The sequence below is a fragment of the Mya arenaria genome, chromosome 11 (genome assembly GCF_026914265.1).
Source record: "Mya arenaria isolate MELC-2E11 chromosome 11, ASM2691426v1".
Classification (NCBI taxonomy): domain Eukaryota; kingdom Metazoa; phylum Mollusca; class Bivalvia; order Myida; family Myidae; genus Mya; species Mya arenaria.
The window spans coordinates 24560704-24579609 of NC_069132.1; the positions used below are offsets into that span (position 1 = coordinate 24560704).

General features: G+C 34.4%; 2 protein-coding genes across 2 annotated transcripts; one reads left to right on the top strand and one right to left on the bottom strand.

The window, feature by feature from the left end:
- Positions 1-832: 832 nt before the first annotated feature.
- Positions 833-11496, bottom strand: LOC128209158 (UDP-galactose transporter senju-like). Its single transcript, XM_052913060.1, has 6 exons — positions 11326-11496; positions 10194-10311; positions 9743-9789; positions 9099-9238; positions 4967-5137; positions 833-4499 (listed from the first exon to the last, which is right to left on the bottom strand). Exons 1-6 carry the CDS (start codon positions 11408-11410, stop codon positions 4017-4019), a joined length of 1044 nt encoding a protein of 347 aa, XP_052769020.1. The 5' UTR covers positions 11411-11496; the 3' UTR covers positions 833-4016.
- A 3622-nt stretch (positions 11497-15118) lies between these two features.
- On the top strand, positions 15119-18216 carry LOC128207205 (uncharacterized). The gene is made up of 4 exons (XM_052910002.1): positions 15119-15423; positions 15631-15971; positions 16487-16556; positions 16930-18216. Exons 2-4 carry the CDS (start codon positions 15631-15633, stop codon positions 17827-17829), a joined length of 1311 nt encoding a protein of 436 aa, XP_052765962.1. The 5' UTR covers positions 15119-15423; the 3' UTR covers positions 17830-18216.
- The last annotated feature ends 690 nt before the right edge of the window (positions 18217-18906 follow it).

The following is an 18906-nucleotide window of genomic DNA, read 5'->3' on the forward strand; positions in this document are numbered from 1 at the left end:
TCGACTTTCGAAACCTTAAACATTCACTTTGGACATTTGTGGTCATACCTAAATAACTAGGATTCCCCCGAGTCTAATCACAGTGTGTGAAAGACATTGTGACATGCCGACAACGAGGTAATAACTACTTGGTTGTAGTTTATACGTCTTTACTTGAGCTTAATAAGCTTAGATGAATTACGACCAACCCAGTTCCTGGGTAGAAACCAGTACTGTTGTCCATTTTGAGGGGCTTAAAGAATGTGCCCCTGGTGAGACGCAGACACATATATCACAGGAGCACCTCATTGTCAATAGAGTGGCGGATCCGTGGCCTAGTGGTAACACAGTTATCTATCAACCCAGGGTTCGCAGGTTCGATTCCCCGTCGCATCACTATGAATACTAAACGTTTTCCGGGAGGGACATTAAATGAGGGTCCCGTGTGACAGTGCTTTACACTGGTGCACGTTAAAGAACCAGGGTAGCTCTAACCAGGGTTACATTCTGTCTGTGCATTATGTTTCAAAACCTGAAATAACTAACAATCTTAACGGAGCACTCGCCGAATGGGCAAGGCCCGAGTGCGAGTATTAATAAGCTTACACACCACCTTGTCAATAGGAAACAGGACCGACATTCACCACTAAACAAAATTTCAGTAGAAATAAAATCATTTTAAATTAATAAATAACTACATTTCAACTTTCCTCAATTTGCATTGTAAAATTGGAATAAAGAACAAGCTTATACAATTTATAATCAAGGGACTCGACTCTGAATGCAATTGGAAACTCATAAGAACATTGATTGTTCTTGGTTGAAATAATTTAATTCATAAGCGACGCACACACACATTAAAGCTATCCTTTATACAATGTATACGTGTTAAAACAACAGTGTTAAATATGACCAAAGATTACATACACACAATAATAAATATATATTCAGCCCTTCATTGAACAAAACTCAAAAACCTAGCTTAAAACTAACTCAACCTATCTATCACAAAACATCAAATATGGACGAAATCCCTGAAATGCACTGTGGGCAGGTTCCTTGTGGAGTATTAAGTATTATAATTGACCTTTTAAATATATAAAGAGCATAAAAAAAGAGTATTTCTTATTTTTTAAACAATTCTAATTTCAGTATTTTCTATTTTGCTTATTCATTAAAAAGTTTTTTTGTACATAGGCCTGAAACATACCATTAACATACTTCTGTTGATTAAATGGCTTTTTGGAGTTTCCTGGATTTTTTCACGATTTTTTTCAAAAATGAGTTTAACATACAGATACATGTATTCCTTTTAGGTAAGTTTTGACTACAAAATAACTGGGTATTATATACACTTCAAAGTGATATCCATATGTGCCTATCACTAAGGATGGGTAATTTCATGGTTGCCATAGGTTGGCTGTCCTGTGTGCTTCATTCTTTACAATTCTGGGGTTTGATTATATGGGGTCCCTATATATGGCTAACAATCAATGAAAGCATATTTTGGGGGACCCAAGGATGCATAGTTAGTTCAAAATGGGACACCATAGCTTGATGGTTTGGCCAGGGACTCTGGTTTCCTGCATCAGGGAATCACTGGGGTTTAGGAGCTGAACACCCCCAACCCCAAGCTCAATACTCTAAAATAAAAAGTCAATATTGTGAAATATTCTAATGATAGTACATGTATTGTTATCATATTAAATGCAAAACAAACCACACAGAAAACAGCCACTTTGCACACAGCAGTTAACTTAACATAAAATAAAATCCTATCGAAGGCACAGTCTATTATACATTATAATACTAGTAATGATTGTTATCATGCATAAACAAGTATGTTGTAAAAAGTAGACTTGATTTAACATCAATAACAGTTCACTGCTAAGTGAACAGAGAATCTGAAAACTTTCATTATCCAATTAAACACATCACTAAGGCAAATTGTAAATAGGGATAATGACAGACTTAAAATCCCAATCTTAAAAAAATAGTTTTACTACAGTGATTCAAGCCCTAAGCTGGGTAAAGGGGCTTAAATGCACCATTACATGGGTGTTCCTACCATGTTTGATTAGAATGTCCAAAAAACAAACACTTTAAACCTGTACAAGTGCAGTCTAAAATGAAAAACCTCAATCCAGGGTTGTCATGAACTATGACCCTTGGTCATAGCATTTCAGGAAGAAATGAATTTAAATGCAGACAAAACATCCTCACAGAACACCCCTAACTTAAACCTTAATGCATTAAAAAGTCAATGCAGCTCCATATCAGTTAACAAACTACATCACAACGGGTGAAGGTAAAAGTGTTCTAATTGACATGAAATAAAGCAACAGATAAAACCTTATTAATTTAGTTACCAGAATTGACAATAAAGGTATCTTGTAGATGTTCTCTTTGTAGGTCTCCCTAGTCATGAGCAACTCACATAGAGTTATCACTAAAATAGTTTAAAGAAAGAAGAAATACAGAAATAAAAAAAATACATCAACACAATAAAAACATAGAAAACTTGAACTTAGAAATTGAAGTGCGCTGTAAAAAGCCGAGGCTACAACAATATAGTCATTAATTCTCATATTTACATGACTGTACAATACCGGTGGCAGGGATTTCTAAATGTATGTGAAAGAACACAGTATATTATTAAGTCAAAGACGAAAAGCAGGGCCAAATTAACAACTGGTAATCTCCAGAGAAAAATAAAGCTCAATGTTGAAAATGCAGCTAGTAAAGTACTATTTAAATGAAAGCTGGCAAAAAGAAGTTTTTTTCAACAAAATTAGTCATATTGACTACAAAGTCATGAACTTTAAAACATATGCATTTCTTTACAATGATAATGTGTATGCTTTTTGGAAGGCATGATAAAAACAAAATATGTACTAGAACTACTCTACAATTCAATTCAATGCACCTTTCATGAATAATAATTTAAGCAAGACTAGAAAATTATGCATCATTTTACGATGTTTCCTATTTTTTTCCTCTGCATTCAATCCTTTGCAAAGAAAGTGCTGATTCTAGCTACATACAACACAATTAATCTGGTAATTAAAACAACGGACTCCAACGAATATTGTGATTATTTATCTTATAATGCTTATATACAGTTTTAACATGGATATTTTTATGGACTATTTTTAATATTCACTGCAACAGAAACAATCTAGCAAAGTAGTAATGTGATAAAAAGAGTATAACGGTAATTGTTGAAGTAATTAATAAATGTTATTCTACAAAAAAATTAACAAATCGTTCTCTACATTATCAAACCAGGGTCCTTATTCATAATTCTTTGAAGGCAGGAAGGTGTATACTAGTCTCAATGAGGGTAAAAGGGTGCTTCCAAAAATGTGTGCTTCCCCATAACACTCTAGCTTATACCCTACCAGTAACAGTATAAGCAATGTTCACCATCACAAATGAAAGTTATAGTGAAATTAAGGTCTAGCTTTACAACAATAGTGAAGAAAGTTATGTTGAATCAATTTCAGTCACTCTTGTTGGCATGAACAAGTAAATGTAGAATAACTAGCTCATTGTTATTGAACCCTATACTAAGATTCCCTTATACTAAACAATTAAACATTGGCCATGTGAATTGCCGAATTGCTTGAAAATTTCTTTGGTATGTCTGTGGTAGCAAATGTTATCGACTTACAGTGACAATTACCACTAAGTAAATGTGAATGAATGAATCAAATGCTTAAATGCCACCTTACATTGTAGTTTGCAGAAATAAACAATACATATAAATTATATATATCCCTTTTTTGATCTCTCTTAAAAACTTGTTTTAATACTTAGCCTTATCACAATTAGAAACAAAACAGGATATAATAACAATAAAACAAAGTTAAAATGTGTCTATAATGCCATTTCCATTAAAACATGAAAACAAGAACTATGATTTTGATGAGAACTAAAATTGAACAAGTTCAAATATATATATGTTATTTTGTAGTGGCCAATAAATATAGAATACTAGCAGTAAAACTATTGCTATCTAACTTCTTATGAAAGCATCATACAGTTTCTTCCTTGTTATGTCCGTTTTCGTGTAAATGTGTCACTTCATTTTGGGGCTTGTTCACAACTGGATTTTGTGCGTACAAGAACGTAGCTGCAGTTACGATCAATATAGCCAACACAGTGTACCAGTCTATTGCAATGCCAAATATTATCCAGCAAAGGACAGCTGTGAACAACAACTCCAGGGCACTAGCAAATGTCTTCAAGATTGAGTTCAGTGACCGCAAGAACAGACTGACAACGATTCCAATGGCGGCATTGTTGATCATTATACAAATCACAGTCACTTGGAAGATTGACGAAATGTTGTCCGTAGTGAATGCCGTTGTCAGTTGACCCTTGTAGCCGAGGGCGATCACATTGCACACAATTGAGTCAACATACATGAATACATTCTGCATCATGATGTGGATGTCACTTCCGCGTCCTTTCAGTAAATACTCATTGTAAACGCCCGCGAAACAGGAGCAAAATACCTGGAAATGAAAGTGAACAATATAGCAAAAGAAAGTTATAAAATGTTGATGAAATATTTGGATGTCAAAGCTCCTCACTTTTGAAAGCACGATACAAGCAATTTAAAATGTTTAAAAAGAATGGACGCAGGTAATGTTTACATTTTGCGTATGTGTAGATGACCAATGTCCTTGTTGAGGCATGTTGCTTGAGACAATGGGCTTCTTCATTTTCTCAAAGTGAGAGCCTGGATGTCCCCCAAATTAAAAAAAAATTATTCCCAGATAAAAATAACTATTACTCTTCAATTCAGTTATCTAATTTGAGTATCCATACTTTTCAACCTTGGTAGTCTCATCACTCTCTCCTTTCAAATACAGATTTTTTCTGAAAAAAATCCTACTTTCATCACAAAATATATGTTTTTAAATCTTGCTAATATCAAAGGTACCCAGAAAAGTGAGAGAAAAATCATCACAATACAAACCTGAACCATGATAAGTATCAGGTGTCGGTCAAAGAATGCCGAAACTCCGGTTTCTGTTGTAGAGCTCGTCTCAGAGGTAAACACGCGCCCATACTCCTTGATGATACAGCCGAGTGTCAAGAAGATCAGGGATGCCCACTGTATGTAGCTTAACTTCTTTTTGAACACAATCTGAAAGAGAGAAAAACCATTTAATTTGAATTATGAGTAACTATTTTCATCTATAATACGGCAGAACTCAAATTCATATTAATCTCATTAAGATCGTGCAGTTTTTTTACTCATAAACAGAGACCATTTGTAGACATTTGTATCTAAAAATGTACTTTAAATCATACATTTTCCCCCTAACATTGAAGTTACTTATGAACATTTTATTCCTCTAATAGGCCTTTGAGTGCTAGTTTTGCAAAGGCCCATTTTCCCGAGCTCAGAAAAAATGCTGAAAAGTGTCAATTGGTTTGTAAGACTGACCAATTTTCTACAACAAAGTTACGACTTTTGAGTACAAGTACATACCCCTATAAAAGATTTTTTTGCAGTAGACTATTAGACCTGGCTTTCATAATGAAATTAAAACTGGAATCATGAACTTTTATGCCAGTCCCGTTAATTTTGCAAGTTTTAGCCCATTTTTAGGTAGTTCCAAACTCCCTTTTGTAAATGCCAGCAGCTATTTGTATAAAACCAGTTAACTCTTTGGTTTGGTCAAAATGTTCATTGGATTGGTTAACATTTATCCAATACTGACCGTTGACCAATAAAAAGGCTTGCATGTGCAAACTAACCAGTGGATAAGTTATCCAGCGTTATACAGTTGGTCCATGGATACCAAACATGAGACTTAAAGATGCGCTCTTACTCAAGTACCCTGATTCATACAATTGTTTTAATTTACTGAAAAGGATGAAGAAATATTGAAAACAAATGGTTCTCATGATGGATACCATGTTTAATTTGAAAGAAAGGTGAAGAAAACAAGGTATTTCTACATTATGAGATGATAGTTGATCACTGTAAATCTTTTAGGACCCATCAGTCCTTTAATATTTGTACGTTTTCAGTTATTTAATACATGGTAACATCTTGTAATCAGTCATTAATATTTTCCATAAATGCATTTTTTAGTAAGTAGTAGTAAAAGGTTTATCACTCAAAATTTATGTGTCTTATATATTGATTATAAACACGAGTACCACTTTAATATAGCCATACCACATATCTTGTTTATGAATCTCTATTTTACCCATTGTGCTTTAATGGAACAGATGCTACATCAGATTCAAATCACGTTAGACTGTAGACAGTATATGATCAATAATGAATTCAATAATTGCTAAAAACAACAACAAAGTAACAAGGATTAGAATCGGATTCATTAGAACAAACTTAACATTATAGAAATCATCAGGCTTTCAACTGAATAGATCGTTTCCATTATTCTGAAAATATTGAAGCAACTGCAATCCCAATCCAGGGTGTACGAGAGTTTGGTATGAAGATGTCAAGACACAAATTCACAAGAAGGTTCACATTGGTCACTTTTTAACATATAGGCCATTCAGGTCTTATTCCACTTAACATTATATAATAAAAACCTGTGTTAAAAAAGTTTTAACATATCATTCCACTTTGTAAGGAATTGTAAGGAAAATGGATGTTACTTTATTCATTAATAAATGATCCATGATTTACTGACATTTTGAGTCAGAGTTTGAGATTCAAAGACTCAATTCCAAAAATGAAAACAGTTAAAGAAATAAAAGCCTTTAAATATTTTTCAATTAATAGCTACATGGCCACAAGTTTACCAGTTGAAAAGCACCAAAATATTGCTTTTCTTTTTATCTTTACAAAAATCATATGCTTTTTGTATGTTTTGATCATCATAGAAGTCAAATGAGCTTACCATTATAAGGCATTCAAGATTTAAAAGAAAATGCATCAACTTTTATTGTGCACCTTTAATGGAACTCAATCATGTTAGGTGATACATAACAAGAGCTGTCACAGAGACAGCGCGCTCGACTATGCCGGCGCTTTTCAGTGTAAGGATTGAAAAGTTTTGGCGAAACATGCATGGATCACTGTTAGATTAGATTTCAATGCAATACATCATGTGCGGAGATATTAACATAAATGTGGTTACATGCAAAATTTTAACCAGAATTTTTAAGTGTAATAATAAAGGGCCATTATTTGCAAAACACAGTTATCTAACTTGATTATTCAATTAGGTTGGGTGGTTGAATACCATTGTATAAAGTCTCAATGCAATACAACAAGTAGTTGCTGAGATATTATCCTGTGTGCTAACATGCAAGACCTTAACCAGAATTTCTAAGTCGCAAAATAAAGGGGCAAACATTATATAATATGAAAGATAGAGTTATCTTACTTGATTAAATAAGAAGGTTGGGAGCCTGTGTGTAAAGTTTCAATGCATTACATGATGTATTTACTGAAGCATTGACTTAAAAGTGGTTACTTGCAAAACCTCAACCAGAATTTCTATGTTGAATAAAAAAGGGGCCATTATTTGAATTTAATGCAAACTAGAGTTATCTTACTTGGTTATTTAAGTAAATTGGATGGTTGAGTACCATTTTATAAAGTCTTAATGCAATTCATCCAGTAGTTGCTGAGATATTAACCTATGTGTGCTTACATGCAAAACCTTAACCAGAATTTCTGAGTCAAATAATAAAGGGCAATTATTTGCATTGAATGCAAACTAGAGTTATCTAACTTGGTAAATTAAGTAGGTTAGATGGTTGAGTAACATTGTATCAAGTCTCAATGCAATACCTCAAGCAGTTACTGAGATATTAACCTATGTGTGCTTGCATGCAAAACCATAACCAGAATTTCTAAGTCAAATAATAAAGGCCTATTATTTGCATTAAATGCAAACTAGAGTTATCTAACTTGGTTAATCAAGTAGGTTGGATGGTTGAGTACCATTGTATCAAGTCTCAATGCAATACCTCAAGTGGTTGCTGAGATATTGACCTATGTGTGCTTGCACGCAAAACCTTAACCAGAATTTCTAAGTCAAATAATAAAGGCCTATTATTTGCATTAAATGCAAAGTAGAGTTATCTAACTTGGTTAATTGAGTAGGTTGGATGGTTGAGTACCATTGTATCAAGTCTCAATGCAATACCTCAAGTGGTTGCTGAGATATTGACCTATGTGTGCTTGCACGCAAAACCTTAACCAGAATTTCTAAGTCAAATAATAAAGGCCTATTATTTGCATTAAATGCAAAGAAGAGTTATCTAACTTGGTTAATTGATTAGGTTGGATGGTTGAGTACCATTGTATCAAGTCTCAATGCAATACCTCAAGTAGTTGCTGAGATATTAACCTATGTGTGTTTGCACGCAAAACCTTAACCAGAATTTCTCAGGGTTCTCAATAAGTTTTGGTTGAACCGTCTCAAATAGTACAGTAACCGACCAGCTTCTACTTATTCTACTGAAAATTCATTTAGTTTTCCAAATTTGAACCGGCCCTATTGCCATTTGAACCGTCCATTTTGGCCGGCAGCCGGTTCTTATTGAGAACACTGATTTCTAAGTCAAATAATAAAGGCCTATTATTGGCATTAAATGCAAAGTAGAGTTATCAAACTTGGTTAATTAAGTAGGTTGGATGGTTGAGTACTATTGTATAAAGTCTCAATGCAATACCTCAAGTAGTTGCTGAGATATTAACCTATGTGTGCTTGCACGCAAAACCTTAACCAAAGGGTGAGGCCGACACCGAAGCTTGGGTGAGTAGTAAAGCTCTCCTTATTCTTTGAATAGTCGAGCTAAAAACACAAAAAACAGCTTTTTTCAATAATAATAAATTATCATCATAAATTCATAGTACTGCAGCAGAGCTCTATTTTTTAATAATTCTTTAAAGTTGTGGCAGAAAATGCTTCATTTTGCTGGAAAGCTTCAGTAACACTATTGAAAATGAATCATTTTAGGCAGTTTACAAAACTTGGTTCAAATGAGTACCTGCCATTTGCTGTTTGATATTTGTTCATAAAAAACTCATAAAATAACTAAACTTCAACAAATTAAAGTTTGTGATGAACATTACATCTGTGAGTGAGTCACTTTAAGCTGTACAGTACCTGGAAAACAACTCCAGTGACGACGACCCTGAATTGAAGGAGCAGGTAGTATGTTGTGGGGTCATAGTTGGCCAGATTCTCAAATTGCAAGTTGTTATAGAAGCAGTAGAGTCCCGCTGGTACAAAATAGTACAGCAACGCTAGACAACAAGGAAGAGGGAAAAGAGGGAAACATTTATCTATTAAGTACATGATTGTATAATGGTCTTAATGATTGCCAATTTTCTCCTTTGAGTTCATTTTTACATTCCAAAGTATCATTAACAATATGAATGAAAGCAACAACAACATTGAATAACTTAAAACATACACATAACATAAGCAAAGTTTAGGATTACAAGATTTTGTACATGAATAATTTATTAATACTACAATTTAAGGTATTTTCAAAAGCCAATTGTACAATCAATAATCCGTTACTTGAATGGAACAGATTATTGATAATCAAACTGGAACCGATTCCCAATACTATATTTAAGTTGTATCAATATCTTTGCAATTTATATTCCATTTTATAGTAAATTTATACACTGTTCTGATAAAATGCATATATTTATATTTACAACTTACAAGGGTTTAGATAGTATATTTAGTTATTAAAGGAAATATTAAATGTAACCGGAATGTCTTCTCTTTAAACTTACTATCTCTGTTGTTGTAAAATTCTTCAATAAATTCTGAAACAGATTTCCTGAAACATGAACATCAGTACACATGAAAATGTATTACTATATGATAATGCTGATTTTCTTATTCATTCAATGCCTTCCAGTAAACAGAATGATAATTCGGTAATATTCATTGAACAATTTAATAGCTTTTATATCATAATATTTGTTTATAATTGTAATTAACTTTCACTGATGCTTGTTAATCTTGCTATATCAGAAGGATATGAATTTAAAATTAATTATTATGATTATATTTTTCAAAAGTTATCAATAATGTTATGATATTATCAGATGTTTCAAAATGGCAAATACAATTACAAGTATCCTGCAATTTGTAAATTAAATGATTTTCATATATATCAGCGACATGTCTAGCAGGAAAGTGTATAAAGGTAAAACATAATTTTGTTTACTAATTTCTTACTCTTTCAAGTAGACAGCCACAGCAACGAACAGTTTGAGACATTCCGTCAGAAGAACAACTGTCACAGTGTTGTAGCTATATGTGTTACTTGAGTTCTTGGAAGCTGTTACTAAAATGCCTGTTCAAACAATAGATAAATGTAAGTAATATAACCAGTCTAGAATGAACAATATTAATTATTATACATTAGTAACAATAATATTGAAACAATATTATAAAGTCAAACATTGTACTTATGAGGTAAACATGGGAGGAAAAGTGTGCCTGGTGTGGTGCTTGGAAAAAATGACTTCCTGAACAGTTGCATGGTGCTCTTCAACTTCAGCTGGTTCTTACCCACAATTAAGTTCATATTGAATAAAGATATAGAATGCATACACAGAAAAATTGATCTCCGCCTTTGGTAGTCTTTCTTAAATGCTGTCCAGGCTTCTTTTTTAATGATATTTAGCCTGTCCTGGCTCAACATCATTAAATAAAATGCCTGGTCCAGGCTGAACATCATTAAAAAAAGAAGCAACAGTAGAATGACTATGCCTTTGGATACTTAAATAAGAACCCTCCCCGAGGATGAATCAAATTAAAATGTAAATTATGAAAAGCTAGTTTAATGGGTTTTTTTAAAAATATGCATGAATTGGCCTGTTCGTCTTTATACTGTGTTCGTGGCCCAGTGGTTAAGGCATCTGCCTTCGGAGTGGGAGGTCGTGATATCCCTAACCGCGTCATACCGAAAGACGTTAAAAGTTGGTACAAGTAGCTCCCTTGCCTGACGCTTGGCATTTAAAGGGAAGTGCTTGGAAAAGTAGTGTACTAAGTACTGGTTTAACCCAGGAAAATTGTACCCCGTGTATCGGTGCTTTACACCGAGCATGTAAAAGAACCAAGGGGTCTCTTCGAAAAAGAGCTAGGGTATCGCACCCGGACTTCCTTGTATCCCACCACTGTCTCTCCTGCGTGCTGTCCCTTCAGCAAAAACAAAAGGACCCCGTTGGAAATAAGTGCTTGCACTTTCACGGGTTATCCTTGATCGCAAGGTCTAAAAGAAATACATACATACATACATACATACATCACTTTTTGAACAGCCAATTTACTGGTACGTCGCGAAAATATGTGATATTAAACAAACCTTGATTGATAAACAATCCCATGTAAGATATGAAATAAACAAAACTCAGTTTTGTTGGGAACAAGTCTTTTGAACACCAAGCCATTTTGACTATCTTTGTATAAATGTGAACTTATTAAAAGTAAAGTTTATGTTAACTTGATAATAAAATATTACTCGACTAAATGTGACGTTGTCGAATCAGGTTACAGTAAACTACTTGTATAGTAATTTTCCAAGCAGCTGTCACACACAAGTAGAGAGAAAAAATAGATGTGTATTTTGTATTCCCTTATAAAGGAGGATTTAATCAATGTGTGTTCAGTTGGGACTTTCTCTTAAATAAGAATATCTGGGCCTTCCTATAGAACAGTTTGGCCCCAACATAAAAAGTAAAATGCATCAAACACACAAGAGCGTGACAATGTGTGAGGGTTTTGGGACGGCTGCAATCAAGTTGAGACGACATTAGCGTGCCGCGGCACTGGAACTTAAATACAACATGCAATCATCAGGTCTCGTTTAATCGACCCTTAAGATCACATTCCTTAATTGTCATTTTTGTTGTTGTGCTATTCCTTTTTTTTGGTCCCTGAGTACTGGTACCTTAAAGAATAGTAACTTTACGAACGCAGATACTATATATAGCTAGTATACAGGATAAAATATTTATCAGTGCGAGTCCGGACATAATGAAATAATACTTTACACGTTGTACTTAAGTGTAATATTAATCAATAACTAAACTTAACCTTCATTTTTAAGAAAAATATGCAACATATTATGGCAAGGAATAAGGTCAAAAGCGGAATCATTGATTGCATGCCGTGAGAAATTGGAGTTACAAATTAACCTTGGGGGATGCTCGTGACCACCTACCTCAGAATATAAACAAAATATCGATCTTCTACGTGGTGAGGGGGTTAAGGGACCAAATCCGCGATTATTCCTTGGTATCAGTCTCGTAAATTTGGGCATTTTTTCTGACTTGGCAAAATTCCAAGAAGGTCTGAAGGATCACAGTCACTTGATGGTATGAACTCCTGCTTTAGTGCCGATCGAAAGGCCTAAATAGCTATATGGGCATTTCGAGATTTTCTGACAGTAAAGCATAGTTATTTTATGCTAGATCTTTGGTAGGAGTGACCTTTTTGATAAATCTGAAGAATAAATAAATAATTTTAGGTTAAATGTCACTAAATGTAGTCAGGTCATATGGCACCAAAGCTGGAGTTCATTGCTATCAAAAGACTGTGGGTAGGATGCCCCCATATATAGCGCTACCGCAAATCTGCTATTCATATACAGAAGGGGAATCCCCTTATTTCCTGACCGGACAATTTCAACAAATGGTCGCATATATACTTTCATGTGATGAAACTTAAATTGAGACCCCATTTCTAAACAGACATGGTGTTTTGTCGGGCATTTTGCATACACTTAATGTACTTATTATTGTATGGTGGCTGATTTCTGCAGTTACGTGTTATTGCATTTTCCGTGACGGGGTATTTATATAGATATATATCACACCACTTAAACTGTTGTTACTTTTCATGTTGATCTAAAGAGCACACCACTTAAAATGTTAATACTTTTCATGTTGATCTAAAGAGCACACCACTTAAATGTTAATACTTTTTATGTTGATCTAAAAAGCACACCACTTAAAATGTTTATACTTTTGATGTTGATCTAAAAAGCACAACACTTAAAATGTTAATACTTTTCATGTTGATCTAAAAAGCACACCACTTAAAATGTTGATAGTCTTTTCATTTTGATCTAAAAAGCACAGCACTTAATATGTTGATACTGTTCGTGTTGAAGCACACAGTTCGTGCAAAAGCCAAACAAGAAAAGACTTTGTTTGCGGTATACAAAGTTTAATGATACATGTATTTGCATTATAAGTGATATTTTGAATGGAAGAACAAGAACCCAAACTTCCCTGCTTTAGTTCACGTGGTCATTTACATACACGTGCTCTCGTTGTCTGTCACATTCATACTCATATCTTATTTTCTTGGCAAGCAGACTACGATAATTATCAGTGATCAGTGTATATCTTCCCAGCGGTCCACATTACCTGTCTTATACTTCATGGAAACACCCGTTCCAGCATACCTGCTTCTTTTGTATTGTATAAGTTGCTGGCTGATCAATACTATTTGAGGAATTATTGGTTGGGCTGGAGTGTCACGTACGTATTATGATGTATACATGTACAACGCATTCTTTCAGTATGGTCAATCATTAATCAGACTTTAGTACAAGATCTTGCTTAAATATTAAGTGTTTTCTTAGATTATAACCTACAATTCCAGCCAATGAAATCACGCTTGATGAAAACTGGTTATTTGTTTACATTGATATTATTTGGTATAACGGTTTGTGTTAAATGGTATACATATATATGTCATTTATAAGTGTTTGTATGAATGAACATTTGGGCAATAAAAACAGAAACCAGAAAACTAGTTATAATCTAAGTAAACTGTAACAAATCTGTTTAAATCTTAATGATTAAGAAGTTCTCACTCGCTTAACCCTCCATAACTTCATCTAGATTTTACAAACTTTGTTCTAACTTTTATACTATGTATGACATAATTATAATATGATAAGATTGAGTCAATCACAATATAAATGAAAATTAAGGAAACAAAATAAACATAAATATTGTACATGTATTTTTGAATGCGCTATAACGGAAGTTAACTATAATAAAACACTTGTATTAGGCGAACAATATGCATAAACACTTGACAACGGAAATCTCTCATTAAAGCTGCACTCTCACAGATTGAAAATTTTGACAACTTTTTTTTTGTCTTGGAACGAGCCAATTTTTGCGAAATTTCATGGAAACCAGTTATATAAGACTGTTGACAAACAATTAGATCGCAGATTCTTATATTTAAGTTAAAAAATTGAAGTTTTATGCATTTTTCTTTAACCGTTTTAATTTCACGGTTTAAGCCATAAAACATTAATTTTCGAACGGAAATATGCAAGTCTACGATTTTTGTCAGCAACCTTATACCAATAGTTTACAGATGTTTACGAAAAAAATGCTCTTTCAAAGAACAAATGTACAAAAGTTGTAAAAATGGTATATCTATGAGTGCAGCTTTAAGACACTTGAGGTTACCGATGTACAATAATGTGATGCTGTTTGGATGGCAACTGGAAATGCTCGAGTAGCTTTATATCAACATCAACATCTAACTACTGTGTAGTTCATAATTCGAATTCCCTACCGACAACTAGCAGGTATAGTTGACTATACGAATCCCCAACTGGCAACTAGCAGGTAGTTGACTATTCTAAACCACTACTGGCAACTAGCAGATAGTTGACTATTCGAATCCACAACTGGCAACTAGCAGGTAGTTGACTATTTGAATTCCCAACTGGCAACTAGCAGGTAGTTGACTCTTTGAATTCCCAACTGGCAACTACCAGGTGGTAGTTGACTATTCAAATCCACAACTGGCAACTACCAGGTGGTAGTTGACTATTCAAATCCCCAACTGACAACTAGCAGGTAGTTGAATATTGGAATCCCCAACTACCAACCACATTTCACGTCCGATTTCAGTTTAAATAAAATACACAGTTACGAACGACCATGGTGTAATCTGTAATGCAGTTTTGTTTTGTTGTGTACATTTTAGTTATCTGCGAACGATCTTCTTCCAAACGATACCAAACCATATGGAGTCACCAGCCATTGATGGTATGGTCAAATTATAAACTGAATGTACATCGTACACTTTAATAACTGTACAGTAGGGTCTACATGATCCACTTCAAACATAAATGTACTTATCAAAGTCTTAACTTTTTTTTTTGCTTTTAATTACAAATTTTAATTAAAGTCATTGTCTTGGTTAACTAACTTTATACATATTTTATTTAAGTTTCTTAAAGCTATTGTTTAATATCGCTTATGGGCGAACTGGCTTCACTTGTTTTCTCTCACTTCAAGAAATATCTGACACGGAAGTAACGACAATAATGTCATGATGGATTGACTTCAGTTTGATTTGAGGATTTTCGAGTATTAGGAAAGATATATAAATTGATGTACAGTTGACCATACTGCCGTTGAAGGTTGGTTTACCAGCATGTGTACATATCGTTATATTTTTAACGTATATTATTATGCAAATTGTCCCTGTTGTAAAGAAAACTATAGTGGCATTGTGTGTTATTCGTTGAGTGTTTATCGCTATTTTTTGGTCATCTGGGACTGCCTGTAGTTCCGACTGTATTGTTGATTCACCTTTAACCAATATGACGGCCATTTGTTGGTTTCAGATGGGTAAAACTACCAGGCTGGTTTTGAAAACTTCAAGGTGGACAAATCTCGTACCATGTCCACCTCCTTCTACCAATGTCACGGTTTTTTGCGACCACGTTACAAAAAAAACACATAATCTTACCGAAGATGTGGAAAAGGAAATCTTTCTGCATTGTAAATATAACATTACCGATTGTCAAAGTCATGGTAAGGCCACGGAATGGCCAAGGAAAAATGAATCCATGGCCGTCGGTAAAACCGGAAGTGGATGCGATCATGATTGTGGTGCAGCCATTGGTACAGTAGTCTGTCTTGCATTGGTTGCAATAGTCATCATTGTGTCCGTTGTGGCCAAAAGGTGATTTATTAAGGCATGCTTAGTATACTACGTATATCTAAATATTATTTGGTTTTAATACGACAATGTATTATACATATGTAGGTCCGAAATATGAATTTATCAAACGTTTTATTCAAATGATCAAAGGCTGAAGTTTCTTCTTCTTCAGAAAATGGTTTATTTGCAAAAGTACGTATCTTGCCGATTTTCTAATGATCTCTGATCCAAGGTCAAACCTTTCCAAAATCCACTCGCAATTTTAATTAGAAGCGTGGGTGATGATAACATATAAAGCAGCAACCAAATGAGTCCAACATCATAACAGTTCATCCACTCTGGAACAAATCCACCAGCAACCCATTGTTACCGTGGAACAATCGAACATCGATTATTGAAACTACAGGGACAGCATGTACTATTTTGTTCTGTGGTCAGAAGTTATCTGACACACAATCAGAGCAAACAAAACACATACCCAGTCCATGTGATTATCAAATATGTTATCAACTTTTCTACAATTGTCCGTATTTCAGGCGAGGCATCAGAGGGCGTGACTTGGTGGACATGGTGAGACAGAGGCGCACAAAGACGCTCACGTACCGTGTAAGTGCACAACGTGTAAAACATGATAGTAATGCGATATGTAGGTTTTAAATATTTGCTAGCTATATATCTTCGGAAGTTCACTTACCTGGTTGTAGTTTATTATAAAGACATAGGCTTGACATGAGAAGGAAAACGGCGTTACTTTATTGTATTACTCATAGTAGAGTGAAAATTGCATGAAAAAGGCCCAGTAGTCAAATATTTAAGCATAATCATGCTTTAAGGCGCAATGCTGGAACCTTAAAGTGACTTAATGTACAAACAAAACAGACCACACATGCGTCAAAATATTATTATCAGCACATGTTTTGACTACCGGAAACTTGCGCGTAAAAATAGTTTGTGTGATGAGTGTTCTAAATTGTTTCAGAACGATGCATACGATACAGAGAAAAACGATATCCGCGAAAGCTTTAAAGATGATGAACCGCATTCAGCAGACGACCTTACTAAGAATGATACGATTAAGAAAAAAGAAACGGAAGGTGTTGAAAAAGACATTGGTAACGGTGTATACAAATACATAGATTCGTCTAGCATAAGTGGTTCCGAATCTGAACTGAAAGAAACAGACACTGGCATAATACTTCAAAATTCATTAGGCGGTTATACAGGAGAATGTACTGATAAAATGAAAACGAAGGAAAATGACAATGATGAGAAAAGTATTGAAACTCCTCAAGCGTATTCCGAAGAAAGTTCATATCTTAATATCACGAAAGCTGAAGAAATTTTGAATTCGAATGAAGAAGTAAACATGAATGGAGAAAGTATTCTAGATGGTGCCAAAGAAAAAAAACACGAAGAATTAAATACGTTTCTTGAAGCTGAAATAACTGAATCCAGATATGGAACACATAGTGCTGACTATGTTAGTACACAAGAGGAATTAGATACCTTCAGTGGAGCTGAAATAACTGAATCCAGAGATGAAACACATAATGCTGACTATGTTAATACACAAGAGGAATTAGATACCTCAAGTGGAGCTGAAATAACTGAATCCAGAGATGAAACACATAGTGCTGACTATGTTAATACGCAAGAGGAATTAGATGCCTTAAGTGGAGCTGAAATGACTGAATCCATTGATGAAACACATAATGTTGACATTGTTAGTACACAAGAGGAATTAGATACCTTCAGTGGAGCTGAAATGACTGAATCCAGAGATGAAACAGACAATGCTAACAACGTTAGTTCAAGTGAAGAGAAAGAGACACATGAGAATGAAAGACAGTTTTTGAGAACTGAACAAATGAAATTATGACTCTGAAAACTAATGGAACTAAATTTTAGCACAAACGACAATATCAAACAATGTTATATACACTCATACGCGCAGAATACAGAAGCAGGAAAAATCAGCTCTCTATAACTTATCAAATATTGCTCTCACTGATGCATCAATTTTTGACCACTGTGCGCAAGAGTGTATATGACCAGTTTGCATCACCAGTTTCCATGAAAGAATGGTTCTATATATGAAAGCATGATTTCCTGGAAATGAGAGTGTGTGTATATGTGCAACGTTTACTTGTAAGCAAACTGTGCCTTTTATTTATGTCTACGTGTGTATTGAGCACTGTTGTTGCGGCTGGCTGTTTGTATCTTGTCAATAAAGAATCATAGACGTATATAAAACAAAAAATATTGCCTATCCTGGGCAGACTATCAGGCGGTTAACCAGTACTAGGTGCCTTCACCTCTGCAAGGAACTGACAACTTCTGTTGTACATTGCGAATAGTCGTAGAAAGGATTTCATAACTAATCACAACAGAAGTAACATGGTCCGCCCGGAAATCGAACCCGGGTTGTCTGATTCACAGTCCTACGCTCTACCGATTGAGCTAACCGGGCGGACTCTATGTGTAATTGTTGTTTACCTGATTAATATTTATAATTCTTGATTTAAAATATCAACCAATCAATTGTGATAATCATTGCAAAAATAGTTAAAATACGCCCATTAAGAAATCAATTCTCGTAACGGTCGATACTTTTTCGCTCGTTAGCGTCCATTGTTTGGTGAAAGGTCTCTAACTGGTATACAATAGAATTGTGTAGGGGAAAGTACCTCTATCAAAACTTCGCCAATTGACATCAGTGCTAATTTGAAATAGGGGTCCTTTGTTGACAGTTTGCAACAATCACAACAACTGTCAACTAATTGATTGAGGTCGATTGTATACACAGCGGGGATTTAATAGAGGGACCGTAAATTGTCCTATTGGCAACTAACCAGATCTGATATTTTGTCTGTAAATCGTGTATTTGGTGATTTTTAAAGATTTTTTTATTATTTTTTTTTCCGAGTACTCGAGTAGTGATTTGGTACTCGAGTAC